Source organism: Orcinus orca, chromosome 1 (assembly GCF_937001465.1).
Source record: "Orcinus orca chromosome 1, mOrcOrc1.1, whole genome shotgun sequence".
Taxonomy (NCBI): domain Eukaryota; kingdom Metazoa; phylum Chordata; class Mammalia; order Artiodactyla; family Delphinidae; genus Orcinus; species Orcinus orca.
The window spans coordinates 95,575,911-95,591,477 of NC_064559.1; the positions used below are offsets into that span (position 1 = coordinate 95,575,911).

At 39.9% G+C, this 15,567-nt stretch overlaps 1 protein-coding gene across 1 annotated transcript in view; it reads right to left on the bottom strand.

The window, feature by feature from the left end:
• The window catches only part of SDHC (succinate dehydrogenase complex subunit C), a 28,378-nt gene extending 14,480 nt beyond the window's left edge, over positions 1–13,898 (bottom strand). Inside the window, exons 1-3 of the mRNA XM_004284389.3 lie at positions 13,804–13,898; positions 8,513–8,569; positions 6,115–6,216 (exon numbers count right to left, since the gene is read on the bottom strand). Coding sequence (XP_004284437.1) covers positions 6,115–6,216; positions 8,513–8,569; positions 13,804–13,823 — 179 coding nt within the window. The 5' untranslated portion in view covers positions 13,824–13,898. The remainder of the gene's footprint in view (positions 1–6,114; positions 6,217–8,512; positions 8,570–13,803) is intronic.
• Between the last annotated feature and the right edge of the window lie 1,669 nt (positions 13,899–15,567).

Consider the following 15,567-nt stretch of genomic DNA (forward strand, 5'->3'; position numbering starts at 1 on the left):
GCCCGCGCACAGCAAAGAAAACCCAACACAGCCAAAAATAAAGAAATAAAATAAATTTATATTTAAAAAATTAAATATAGAATTACCATATGATCTGGCAATTTCACTTCGAGGATATACCCAAAAGAATTGAAATCAGAGATTCAAAGAGATATTCGTACACCCATGTTCATAGCAGCATTATTCACAAGAGCCAAAAGATAGAAACAACACAAAAATCCATGGACGAATTAATGGATAAGCAAAATGTGGTATATATGTAAAATGGGATATTATTCAGCTTTAAAAAGGAATTAAATTCTGACACATTCTTCAACATGGATGAACCTTGAAGATGTTATGCCAGATGAAATAAGCCAGATACAAAAGGACAAACATTATATGATTCTACCTTATGAGGTACCTAGAGTAGTCAAATTTATAGAGACAGAAACTTGAATGGTGGCTGCCAGGTGCTGGGGGCAGAGGGGAATGGTAATTATTGTATAGTTTCAGTTTGGGAAGATGAGAGGATTCTGGAGATGAACAGTGGTGATGGCTGTACAACAATGTGAATGTACTTAATGCCACTGAACTATACACTTAAAAATGGCTAAACTGGCAAATTTTATGTTATATACATTTTACCACAATTTAAAAAAAGTAAAAAGACAACCCAACTTAAAAATGAGCATATGGGCCTCCCTGGTGGCGCAGTGGTTGGGAGTCCGCCTGCCGATGCAGGGGATACGGGTTCGTGCCCCAGTCTGGGAGGATCCCACGTGCCACGGAGCGGCTGGGCCATGGCTGCTGAGCCATGGCCGCTGGGCCTGCGCGTCCGGAGCCTGTGCTCCATGGCGGGAGAGGCCACAGCAGTGAGAGGCCTGTGTACCACCAAAAAAAAAAAAAAAAAAAAGAGCATAGGACTTGAATATACATTTCTCCAAAGAAGATATACAAATGGCCAATAAACACATAAAAAGATACTCAACGTCAATAAAGGTTGTCAGAAAAAAAAATGGACTTAGATCTATTTTATATGGTTCAAGGTAGAACTAGAACCACTGTACAGAAGATATAAGTTGTAGTAAGTTCAATAAAATGAGGGTCTTTCTGATAATAAGAGAAATTCCCAAATTGGAAAAGGGTGATAGTTCCTTTTCTCTGGAGGTGTGCAAGCATAGGTAGACATCCATTTATGAAAATACTGCAGAGGAAATTCACTCATTAGGTACAACAGTGGCTTTTAAACATTTTTATTTTTATTTTTTTATTATTATTATTTTTTTGAGCAGCACTCTTTCTTCAAATGCAAAATCCTTAAAGTCACGTTGCTTTGGTTATCCAGGACTAAGGGCCTACAGTGCAATCTGCATGTTGGCCAGCCCCACACGACTATCCGCAGAAGCTTAATGGAATATCCAAAGCCCCAAGTAGCAGTCTTAAAACCAATGAGGTTGAAGAATAAATTAAAATTTAAGAACGTTTCTAACTCTAAGTTTTTAAACTATTTTCTAACGTCCTTTAGAATGACTTGTTTTCCCAATAATGTAATCCCTATATACACTTTTGCTTTGATAAACTGACTTAATTTATTAAGAGATAAAGAGTACTTCAGGGACTTCCCTGGTGGCACAGTGGTTAAGAATCCGCCTGCCAATGCAGGGGACATGGGTTCGAGCCCTGGTCCCGGAAGATCCCACATGCCGCAGCGCAACTAAGCCCGTGCGCCACAACTACTGAGCCTGCGCTTTAGAGCCCATGAGCCACAACTACTGAAGCCCGCATGCCTAGAGCCCGTGCTCCGCAATGAAGAGTAGCCCCTGCTCACCACAACTAGAGAAAGCCTGTGTGCAGCAACGAAGCCCCAACGCAGCCAAAAATAGATAATAAATAATTTATTTTTTAAAAAATTTTAAAAAAAGAGTACTTCAGAAAGGGCTAACTTAACCATATACTTCCGTGCTACCTCCAAAAATCTATAAAAGTTAGCAACAGAAAATATATGATTCCAGATATCTCAGAAATCTTTCCCAGACATTTCACCTTGGAAACAGCTCTATGTTTCCTGTCTAGAGTTTCATAACCAAAGAGCAAACAAGGTAGTTTAAGTCTCATCTCATCAGCTTATTACTGTTTGTTATATGAGCTGTGAAAAAAGGCCAGGGCTTTAAATATAGACTCAAAATAATTTGAGAAGTTCTTCATCATTATAATCCTCCCCCACATCCTTCAGCTCTTAAAAATACGTTTTACCATAAAGTAGCAAGGACTGAGATCACTTATTAATCTTCTGTTTTAGTAGAATGTCCAATTTCTACTGTTCAATCAGAATTATTTCTGGAATCTGGCTTGGAAAAAATCTGAAGGGTTGTGGTATTTGTGGAGGTGGTTAAAATATGATCAGCCTCCCTGGCAGGAACCCAAGTAAAGACGGTAGCTCAGCTCAAGATGATTTGCTGAGTTAGCTAGAAAGGAGCAGATCTATAGGGGTTTTTGGGGAAGACACCAGCATAACAGCCATCAGTGCTACTTCTGAAGACAACAAATTAACAGAAATAGATGTACGTATGCATATGTATATACTCACATATACACATGTACATGTGTGTATTCATACATATATCTCATAGATCTATCTACTGAAACAGCCTAGAAGCAATGATATCCTGGTAGCAATGAGCACATCTAGCACCCAGATCTTGATTTCACAGGAGCCATCTTGAAAGAACTCCCACTAGCTAAGGCTGGGACAATCTGAACAACAAAATAAATCAGAGTAACAGTATAACTCTTTGGGCAAAATAGGAATTGTGCAATAACAGGGAAAAAAAAATATATATATATATATATACATATTTTTTTAATTAATTAATTAATTTTTGGCTTTGTTGGGTCCTCGGTGCTGCTCACGGGCTTTCTCCAGTTGCGGCAAGTGGGGGCTACTCTTCATTGTGGTGTGCGGGCTTCTCATTGTGGTGGCTTCTCTTGTTGCGGAGCACGGGCTCTAGGAGCGTGGGCTTCAGTAGCTGTGGCATGCGGGCTCAGTAGCGGTGGCTCATGGGCTCTAGAGCGCAGGCTCAGTAGTCGTGGCTAATGGGCTTAGTTGCTCCGCGGCACGTGGGATCTTGACGGACCAGGGCTCGAACCTGTAACCCCTGCATTGGCAGGCACCACCAGGGAAGCCCATATATACATAAATATATATATATATATATATATATATATATATATAAAAATATCTGTTACTAGTTTCTGACACAGTGCTCCTAAAACCCTCATTAATCTCCTGAGTGATAGGGGTGCTAGGAGTATCTTTTCATTTGGTCTTTGACTCTGGTTCCTGACACACAGTTCCTAAATCCCTTGGAATTTCCTGGGTGGTAAGAGCGATCTTTGTTCTAATGAGGTGACTCTGGATGGGGGTTGGTCCCCAGAAAGACCAAACCATGACCAGAAGCTTGGAACTTTCAGCCCCACCCCCACCTCCTTCCGGGAAGGGAAGGGCTAGAGATTAAGTTAATAATTGATCATGCCTACGTGTTGAAGCCTCCATAAAAATCCCCAAAGTACAGGGTTTGGGAAGTTTTCAGACTGGTAAATACATCCATGACAGGAAGGGAGTGCACCGCAACTCCATGGGGGCAGAAGCTTCTGTGCTCAGGATCCTTCCAGACATAGAACTAACTAAAAGGGCACCTGGCTATCCATCTGTATCATTTGTAATATCCTTTATAATAAGCTAGTAAATTTAAGAAAATGTTTCTGAGTTCTTTGAGCTATTCTAACAAATTATTGAATCCACAGAGGGTGTTATGAAAACTCTTGATTTATAGTTGATTAGTCAGAAGTACAGGTGACAACCTGGGACTTGCGATTGGCATCCAAAGTGGCAGGCAGTCTTGTGGGACTGAGCCCCTAACCTGGGGGGGGTCTGTGCTAACTCCAAGTAGTAAGTGTCATAACTGAATTGTTGGACACCCAGTTGGTGCTGGAGAGTTGAAAAATTGGTTGATGTGGGAAAACCCATACACATTTGGTATCAGAAGTATCGAGAGTAGAGAGATAACATTAGTGTCTTTCCTTTAGTTGGTGTCATAAGCGTAGAGGAGAAGAGTTTTTCCTGTTAGAAATACTGGAGAAAGAAAGAAAAAGAGAGAAAGGGAGAGAGAGAGAGAGAGAGAGAAAGCAAGCTTTACCTTATAGTAATAAATAAGGTATGATGGAATTAGAAAAATCACAATTTGCCAACCATCACAATAATAACTGATTCAGGCAACTACCATCGAAAGATGCTAATGGATAAACTTCTGATGAGAAGTAGAATATTATACTCTCAAGTACCTCCCCACAAAATAAGAATTAATAAATACAACATCATTTTTCATTAACTTTATAGTGGAGAAACCTAGCAGACACACCTTAACCAGTGATAAAAAGTTACATCACCAACCAGGGACTTCCCTGGTGGTCAAGTGGTAAAGAATCCACCTTACAATGCAGGGGACGTGGGTTCGATCCCTGGTCAGAGAACTAGGATCCCACATGCTGTGGGGCGACTAAGCCCGCACACCACAACTACTGAGCTCGAGTGCCTCAACTAGAGCCTGTGTGCCACAAACTAAAGAGCCCATGTGCTTTGGAAGCCATGCATCACAACTGCAGAGCCCACGCACCCTGGAGTCTGTGCGCCACAACTAGAGAAGAGAAAACTCGCACGCCACAACTAGAGAGCAGCCCGTGCACCATAACGAAGATCCCACGTGCTGCAACTAAAACCCGATGCAGCCAAAGATAAATAAATTAAATAAATAAATAATAAATAAATCTTTAAAAAAAAAAGTTACATCACCACCAATGGGATAAATCATCATCCTGTGTCACCCTCTGATAGGATGCACTAAGAAGAACATGGCATCACTTCAGAGGTATTCCTGCCAAAAACGCATAAACACAAGAAAACATCAGATATACCCCAAACTGGGAAACATCCTAAAAATGTCAAGATCATAAAAGATACAGAAAGGCTAAAAAACTGTTCCATACTGAAGGAGATTAAAGAGACAACTAAATGTAATACATGATCCTGAGTTGGCTCTTGGACCTATAAAGGACATTACTGGGACAACTGGCAAAATCTGAATGGGATCTGAGGATTAGTTGGTAACACTGGATCAATGTTAATTTTGACTGTGATGGTTGTAGTATGGAGAGTTTCCTTGAATTTAGGAAATACACACTCAAGTATTAAGCGATTGTGGTAGGCAGAAAGATGTCCACATTCTAATCCCTGAAACCTGTGAGTATTTACCTTAAATGGCAAAGGGGAATTAAGGTTGCAGGTGAAATTAAGGTTGCTATAAGCTCACCTTAAGATAAGGAGACTATCTTGGATTAGCTGGATGGGCCCAATATAATCCTTTTAAAGTCCTTAAAAATGGAAGGGTCTGGCAGAAGGAGGCAGTTAGAGAAGAAATGTGACAATGAAGCAGGTTCAAAGTGACAGGATGGGAGAACTTGACCCACCATTGCTGGTTCTGAAGATGGAGGAAGACCACAAACCAAAGAATTCGGAACAGCCTTCAGAAGCTGGAAAAGGCAAGGAAACAGATTCTCCCCTAGAGTCTCCAGAAACGAATGCAGCCCTGCTAACACCTTAATTTTAGCCCTGTAAGACATGAGCCAGAGTTTGACCTACAGGACTGTAAGATAATAAATGTGCTGTTTTAAGCTACCAAGTTTGTAGTTAACTTGTGACAGCAGCAATAAAAAACTAATACAGGAATAATGGGGTATCATCATCACTGCACTTGTTCTTAAATCATTCAGACATGTTATAATACATTGGGAATCTGCAAAAGGTATAGAGGAACACAGTGCACTACTTCTGCAACATTTATGTAAATTTGAAATTGTTTCAAAATAAATTTTTTTAATTAATAGGAATTACATTTTGACTTACCAGAATTTTCCAAATAGTAGTTTTGCAGGCTAGATTACCCTTCTAAGGCCAGAAGAGAGAATTTAGTCATCTTGTTATAAAAAAGGCCTAAGGGAAATAATCAGGAAGGCTATGGGCCAACCTCCAGAACTTTTATCCACTACTACTAAATTCCCTGGTTCCAGAGCCCTTACCTGTAGATAGTGACATGGGGAGACAAAGGTCGGTTTGAACCAGTGTTCTTATTCCAGAACCTCTCCATCTCTTCTTTGGCTGTGGTTCCCAAAGGAACAGCACTAAAATAAAACCAAAAGGTTTTAAAATGATTAAAAGTAAACTTGGTTTAAATTTTCACATAACAAAAAGTTAACATATAAAAAGGTAAGCTGGGCTAGATAAACCTATGTATTAGGAAAACATGTTTGTCCACTCACCTTATCTTTCTGCCAAGGTTGACTCAGTTATTAATAACCTCAATCACCCAATGAGGTCATATCAGAGGATAACTCTTCTTTCCAATCCCCCAACACACAGGTCCAGTAACGGAGGCTAAACTTCTTTCTTGTTGGGCGGCAGGGCAAATATAATATTTCAAAACTATTTACATAAATGGATTACCCTTTTCCCAGGCCATGAGTGATATCTCATACATTACCACCTGCTCTCATCTGGCTCTTCAAGAATCCTTTTTAGGTTCTCAAAAATCAAGAACTGGATTCAGCTCTGTACCTCTGAATAGCTTCTTGGTTTTCCTTGTCACTGGGCTAGGCTGAAGCCAACTGTTTTATTCTTTTTCTTTTCTTTTTACTTTTTTTTTTTTTTGGCCGCACTGTGGGGCATATGGGATCTTAGTTCCCCCATCAGGATCAAACCTGTGCCCCCTGCAGTGGAAGTGCAGAGTCTTAACCACTGGACCGCCAGGGAAGTCCCTGAAGCCAATTGTTAAACAGCTGTGTTCAACAATTTAACTTTCTAGGTGCCTATATTAAACATGATCTATCCCCCTCAAGAAAATATTTCCCCATAGATTACTTATTAATTGCAAAAGTTAAAAACAGTAACTCCATACTGGGAAAAAACTTAGCAGACATTTCTGTATTCAAATGATCAAAGTTAAAATCACTAATGGGACAAATGACATCACATGCCCCTGATGTGATGTACTGAGGATACAACATCATTTATGTATTTGTATATGTACAAATACATATTATGTATTTATGTACAACATAAATGTACATCATTTATGTATCATTTATGTATTACACTTGCCAAAAATGGATAACCTGAATCTAGTCATTAGAAAACAATCAGACAAACCTAACTTAAGAGACACTCTACAAAATAACTGACCTGTATTCTTCAAAAATGTCAATGTCATAAAAGACACAGGAAGGCTAAGAAATAGTTCCAGGTTAAAGGATACTACAGAAATATGACAACTAAATATAATATGTGAGCCTAATTAGATCCTGGAGGGGGGACAGGTGGACTGTATTTCTATAAAGTACATTATTTGGGACAAATGGAAAATCTGAAAAACAACTGTATATCAGATAAGATTACATCAATGTTAAATTTGCCAAATTTGATAATTGCATTTGTATAATTTTACTGTGCTTTATAACATAATGCTCTTGTTCTTAGAAGAAGTTGTGGTTTTTTTTGGCCACATCACACGGCATGTAGGATCTTAGTTCCCTAACCAGGAATAGAACTGGTAGCCCCTGCAGTAGAAGCTCGGAGTCCCAACCACTGGATCGCCAGGGAATTCCCTTAGGAGAAGTTTTTAGAAGTAAAAGGTCATGATGTCTGCAACTTAATCTCAAAGAATTCAGAGAAAATAATCACAATAATTAAATTGTGCTGAATCACACTAAATTGTCAATACTAGGCCAGTTTTGACCCACAAAAATGGCAATTTCATATAGCACAACCTAAAATATATAGAGTGATAGGTAAACACAGCAAAATGTTAACAACTGATGAATGTAGGTGAAAGGTATACAGAACCTCCTTGTACTATTCTTCCAACTTTTCTGAAAGTACAAATTATCAAAATATTTCTACTATCTTTTTTTTTTTTTCCGGCAGTACCACACAGCTTGCGGAACCTCAGTTCCCCGACCAGGGATTGAGCCCGGGCCGTGGCAGTGAAAGCACTGAATCCTAACCATTGGACCACTAGGGAACTCCCTGGAAGTACAAAATATTTCTAAAATTAAACGTTAAAAAAAAAAGAACCACAAAGAGACAATTGTTGAAGTCAGTAGACTAGAAATGAATATAGCAGAAAGAAAGAGATATAAAGACTAAGGCCTGGGAGCTGCCCAAAATGCAAATCAATAAAGTTATATATAGCAGAAAAGCTTAAAGTGAGGAAAATTGAGAAAAAAGACAAAGATATATTCTTATTCTCCCTTCTTCTACTACCAGCTGAGAAAAATAAGGACCACAATCACTAAATTTTCAGCCAACCATCTACAATTACCTGCTTTCGTACATATCCCCAAAATATCAGTCAACAACCTACTGCTTTTCCCTGATGATAAAAAGGTTAAATAATAATAATCTCCACATTTGGAAACTTACTTTCTGATACAGAGCAGAGGACTAAGGTGGGCACGGAGGCAATGATGGCCAGCACGTCTGAAAGATAAGAGAACCAACAGTCAATACACATTTAGAGATGTACTTCAGTATATCAACTTCTCTATTTTTGTACTGTATTAGACTCTGGGTGGAGGGGAAAATTAGGAATAAGATAAAAACAATGACAGTATCAGGATCTTTGAGATTTTTTCTAGTTGGAAAGCTGCAACTTTAAATAACTTGAGAATAATCACAAGTATTACTCACAAATGCAAAATAAGGTTTTAGCTGAACACAAATAATACAAGGTAAAAGAATAACCAGAGCTGGTAATGTTCAACAAAGAAATACAGAAAGCAAATTTTTTCAAGCTAGATCTTAAAGGAGGTGATGTTTAAAAGACAGGGGTTTAAAGAAAAGAGAGGGGGACTTCCTTGGCGGTCCAGTGGTTAGCACTCCTCACTTGCACTGCAGGGGGCAAGCGTTCAATCCCTGGTCAGGGAACTAAGATCCTGCATGCCATGAGGCATGGCCAAAAATAAAATAAAAAATAAAATAAAATAAAATTTTAAAAGGGGGGTGGGTACAGAATAAGCCAGTGGCAACACCAAGTACTATACAACTTAGCCAAAGCAGACACCTGATGCAAATGGATGAATTTAAAAGGTTTAAAGAACAAGGGGTTTGAGGAGGCAGGGTCCTCAGTATTAAGCTGTCATTCTAGGAACTACCAACAAGTTCCAGACAACCTGGATGAACTTTAAGTGAAAAAGGCTGTCATATAATAGTGCAAAAAATATGAGAATGTAGATTTCTTTACTACCCACATGAAAAGGTACTTGAAGTAGGTAACACAAGTTTTCTACTAAAAAGTTGCTATTTTTGAAATGTATATATCAATACCGGAACTGCTTTTCAAGTCTGAGACTAAAATGTACCCAGGCATTCTATCTAAAGAGAATTTAACTGATCCAGCATTTACATGGTATTATGAAAAACACGTGATCACTACACCCCTTTAACTCACGTTATATCGAATCTTTCCAAAGGTATTTGAGAAAGTTATCAGAGTGAAGCTCTGGGACCAAATACATTGAGATTCTACAAAAGTTTATTGTATATACACTATGTGCAAGACACTGTGGGGATACAAGATCACATTAAGATCCAATGATCTTCTAAAAAAGCTCATGATGTCCCTCATACCATTGATATTAGATGCATAAATATTTCAAGAACCTTACACTCTACACTAGAACACTAGAAGGGCCCACTATTTGAAGGAAAAATAATCCAACCAACACTTCCTTCAGCTCTTCCCTCTTTCCAGCTTTGGAGGCAAGAGATGAATACAGACATTGTGTACCCAAGCCTCCCAGAAAGAAAGAAGTGGGAACAAATCTCTTTAAATCAATTGTGACTCTGAAGTTGCAGGGCATGCATTCCTCACACCAGGCTACGTCCAGTCACTCAGCTACCCAGCAAGAGTTTGCAGATGTGGGTTGGAATCTACAGCACTCTCTGTCTAGTGCTATTGTCTCCCAGACAAATACCAACGTAAACTTTCCACAAGGCCCTAACAGAAACTAGTTGCACAACTGCATAACCTTATTTGAAATATGACAAGAGTAGATATCTAATCTATCCTTGCCTTTCATGTGAAACCAGGAACCCTGAAAAGATTTCTTTTTCCACCCAGGAAGAGTTATATGTTATATGTTATAGCTAGAAAGTAACAGTACTTTGTTTTATTTTTAATTAACAAGCCAGAACTGATTTCTAGTTAGGGCCTGTCCCTTTCTAAATGCATTATACATGTCTCCCCCAAAATGTAATCATGGCTTAAATTGTTTTTGAAACTCTTCTCTGTACTGAGGCAACAACAGTAATGTAACAAGAACACTGGACAAAGTAAAAAAGCCAGACTGGAGGTCTAGATCTGCATAAGTTGTGTAACTTAGTGAGTCACTGAGCTTCAGCTTTTTCATTTATAAAATAGGATTGATAATACCTACATTATTGGTTGTTGGGAGGACTGCAAGAGAAAATGTATAGGAAAGCACTCTCTAAACTGCAATATACCCCATACATGTAATTTAGTAATATTTCACTGGTCTCCCAAAGGTCTTTAGAATTCATATCACATTCTTTTTAAAACTCTGCAGTGTAAAAATATTCATCTGCTGAAAATGGATTTGACTTTTGGAAAAAAACAAAAGTTATTCAAAGCCAAGTCTATGTGATCAAATTGAATAAGATCCACTTTTGGTCCAAAACAAGATGTGACTATAATATAATGAATTTCTCTTGTATGCCCTCTAAACTTGATCTGATGGCATGTCAAAATTTAGTTTCATAAATGTCTGAGGTAACAGGAACATTAAAGTATTTACATAACCTTGAAGGACACAATGAAGAGCAATCATTTATATATAGAATTTCTGATTAATTGTATAAGCACCCAACTAACTCCAAAGATACAATGTTAAGTCATTCTTGATTTCTTTTCTCTTACATCCCCCCATATATATGCAAGGCATCACCCAATCTTACCAATACTATCTAGAAAACTTCAGTCCATTGTTTTAGTCTGTATTCTCTTCATTTCTCACTAGGACTGTAACAGGAGCTCCTGAATTGATCTCCTAGCACCAATCTCTTCCCTATCATTCAATATTAGCAGCGTTAAATTACTGAAAAATAAAGCTGACTTCATCAATCATCTGCCTGCAAGTCTTCAACAGTTCCCCACTACTTATAAGGTTCACACTGCAGTCAAACAAGGCCCTTCTCAACATGACCTGACCCAATTCTCCAGAGCTATTCTCCCACAAGCTCCCTTCAGCCCTCTATACTTCTACCACACTGAATGTTACATTACCCCCAGACAGAGCATAGTTTCTTCTGACCACATGCCTTTGCTCAGGCTATTCTCTGAGTGGACCTCCCTAGCAGCCTGATAAACTCATCCTTCAAGATCCAACAACTCCCAAATGGCAACTTCACCACTCCTTTAGCCCTACCTGCGGCACCTGTCATGCTCCCACATCACTTGTTCATATCTCTAAATCAACATTATGTTGCTTATTAATTAATCCATTTATCTCCTTTGCTAAATTTTGAGCTCCTCAAGAATAGAACTGGAATACTTTGCATCTATAGCACCTATAACAATATGACAGAAGAGGCTCAAAAAAATGATTTGTGAATTAGTATGCTTATTTTAAAAGGCAGTCTTAAGAATTTAGACTTTAAATAAATTAAACCTTGTTTTTGGAGGTGCTTCACATGTAGCATTTAATATGATGAGCAACATTCGGAGGGTTAATGACTTGGTGGCTTTGTGCTTAAACTGCATGAACATTACTAGATAGAAGCCTAGCTGTTCTTAGCTTAGTTCTCTATCTCAGTCTTGGCTTTGGCAAGTCATTCCCTGACTGACTGCCAATGGAGTCTGTGCTACTTAGCTGGTTATTCCTCCCTAGCTAGCCCATGAACTTTAGGGACTATACAAAATATAGAGCACTATTCAAAAGCCATGACATACAATACTGTGATAACTAATAATTTTTAGTTAACCAAGCATTAAAATTGTTTAGCCAATATTTCTCTTAAGTGAGTTCAAGTTATCACTATTTTCATTCACAAGTGAAGAAACCACAATCATGCAATCAATGACCTTGACTTGTCCCAAATAAATGGAATTAGTGACACTACTAGAACTAGAAACTAGCTCCTAGAATTTAAGGTGCCCTTCCATAAGAGTTTTGTACTACCACTAATGAATCCTAGTGATGACAGTCCTACACAGCTCAAAATGATACACACTGGACATACTCAATGTGTACAGTGATCCTTGGTTTCTAAGCACTAATCATGAAACTCCTAAAATGAACTGTTTAGACCCAATATGATCATTACAAGCTAAACGTTAATTCCACCAAAAAGCCTGTGACATCTTCTAAAATATGATATATCAAAGAATTCAAAAGCATTCAATTATGGTCAAACTACTTGTAATAAAGAAGGCAATCTGGCAAGACTAGCCCTGACACGCTTTAGAAAAAAAGACACAATTGTAAATAAGAGTCAGGGAGAAAAACGAAGGATTAAGATAAACCATTCCTGATCTCAGCTCCAAGAGGAATCATTCTGTCACAGAGAAAAACTAAATAAAGTCCGTCTATTTTTACACTGGGTGATTGAAGTGGAAAGAGAAATGAGAAGACATTTGGGGAAATCAGGAATTAAATCTCAACTGCATTAAAACTAACTTTCCATAACAAATAGTTTCCAAAAATAGTGCTGGCACGAAACTATGCTGCGATTTGTACCAACAGCGTCAAAAATCGCTATGGCTAGAAAGGCTCTGAGCAGAGAACGAGGCCTTGTCGACAATGGACAGTTCATAATGGAAGACAGTCTAGGGTATTTCTCAGGACAAGGAGTTGACACTACAGAGAAAAACTGGGGCATCTATTCCCCTCACCCACCAAGTAAAAAAATAAACAAACTGAAGTTCCTGGCTGCTCTGAAGCAGCAGAGCAACCACTATGGGCGCTATTGCTAATCGTCACCCCGATAGGGGTCTACGCCTCCTGCACTCTCTACGAGGGGCCCGTTAGGAACTGGGACAGTGCCCACTCATTGCCAGCAGCTGGTGTTTGCAGGAGTAAAACGCAAAGGTAAAGTACACCAAGATCCTTCTCCTCGAGGCCCAAGCCCTAAATAAGAGAAGTTAGACCTACTTATTTTCTTGGAGCTCGGCTCTCGCTGCAGCCACAAGAGCAATCTGGGGAAGAACTATTGTAGAAGTGGGGAAAAACTATTTTAAAAGTGGGAAAGCTGGGCTTCCCTGGTGGCGCAGTGGTTGAGAGGTTCGTGCCCCGATCCGGGAAGATCCCACATGCCGCGGAGCGGCTGGGCCCGTGAGCCATGGCCGCTGAGCCTGCGCGTCCGGAGCCTGTGCTCCGCAACGGGAGAGGCCACAGCAGTGAGAGGCCCGCGTACCGCAAAAAAAAAAGTGGGAAAACAGAAGCGGCGAGAGCCCCGCGACCCATCCGCAAGGAGTAAGGAAAAGATAATCGGCCAGGGACCCCCGAAGCCCTACATGGTGCACAGGAGACGCTAGGGGAGAGGAAGGGTCTCTAGGTTTCCAAAGCGCGTGGCCTCCACCCACAGGTCCTTTCCCTGCCGAGGCACGGGGTAAACAGCTGTTAGCAAGACGTGAGGGGCCAGTGCAGCTCTCCCAAGAGCCGCCGGCACCGACTCCCACCCCACACTAAAGTCACCTCAAACAGATCGCAGCCATCTTGGGTTCCGGCCTGGACGGAAGTGACGCTGACGGCCCCACCACCTCTGGGCGAGGGGAGGGGCGGGGCTTCTGTCACGTGACGACACCAGCTCTTTCTGAGGATTGGGAGGCTCTCCGGATCAGCCCTACTTCCGACTCTTCGCATATCTTCTGTGCGCAGTTAGTCTCTGACCCCTCCTCTCTCGGCTGACTTCTAAAAAGTGGTAAGTTTTCCGCAGAACTGCCGCGGGCTCAAATTCTGCAGTCTACGTTTTACCTTTTTGTTTTCAGAGGTGCTTCACAGGTAGCACCTCTAAAAACACTCATTTTGTTTAGCACCACAAAGCAGAGGGCTTGCCCAGATTTTTCACTGAGGACTTCTCAGTCTAGTTTCACGCCTTCCTCCTCCCAGGTGGGACTAAAAAGTATTATAGGGTGACTGAGACATGCAGGGAAAAAGATACTTTCGGCTTGCAGCAACATGGATGAACCAAAAGATTATCATACTAAAGTAAGTCAGAAAGAAAAAGACAAATAACATATCACATATATGTGGACTCTAAAATATGGTACAACTGAATTTATTTACGAACAGAAACAGACATAGAAAACAAACAAACAAACATAGTTACCAAAGGGGAAAGGAGGAGGGATAAATTAGGAGTTTGGGATTAGCAGATACAAACTACTATGTATAAAATAGGTAACCAACAAGGTCCTACTATATGGCACGGGGAACTATATTCAGTATCCTGTAATGAACCATAATGGAAAAGAATATGAAAAAGAATATATATATGACTGAATCACTTTGCTGTACACCAGAAATTAACACAACTTCGTAAATCAACTATACTTCAATTAAAAAAATTTTTTTTTGTAAAGATACTTTGGGCTCCTTCCCATTCTTATGTGAACCGTCTTCACCAATACAGAGATAGTGCACAAGTTGAGATCCGTGGGGGAGAGAACCTCTCAGAGCACCATCCGAGGATAGGGAGCGTCCTCTAACCACCTCGATTAGCTTTATGTCTCACAATTCCTGGGCTTGAGCCGCTGCATGAGCTAGATGCCCACTAACCAAAGACAACGCTCCCTTGTTCCTTGTTTCAGGGCTATGTGGGTGACACCCACTGCCAGAAGAACCTGGGGTACGGGTGGGGGAGAACTTGCTTTGATTTATATACATAAAAACAGTTTTGAGGAACCCAAGCACAGCAATCACTTCCAGAGCACTTATAAGGGAGAAAACAAGCAAGTGGAAAGGAACGGAAAAGCGCACAAGTTCTTGAGCCTCTTTTGAGGAGGAAGGGTGAGGAGAAGTGAAGCAGACAGCCAAAGCAACTCCTGTTCAGCAATAAAAACATATTTGTTACATTAATATTCAGATCTTATTTATATTTAGCGCTTATGTACTTTTCCTTTCAGGACTTAAATAGCACAGATTCATTTATTTCTACATCAAATGAATATACTATTTTGCATTTCTATAATGCTGGCAAAGAAAGCACTATAATAAACTTCTGGACTGGAAGGGACCTTACAGGCTCTCCAGCCCGATTTTCTCTCCAGTGTAGGAATCTCCTCTGTAGCGCTGCTGACAGCTGATTTTCAAGAGTGTGTTCTAACACATTCGATAATGGGTACCTCAAAAAACAAGTTTCATTTAGTAAACAATTTAGTCATTAGGAAGTTGTTACATTAAAATACAGTTTTCTGCGATTGATCTTCCAGTCATTGATCTTGCTTTGGCCCTTGGAAG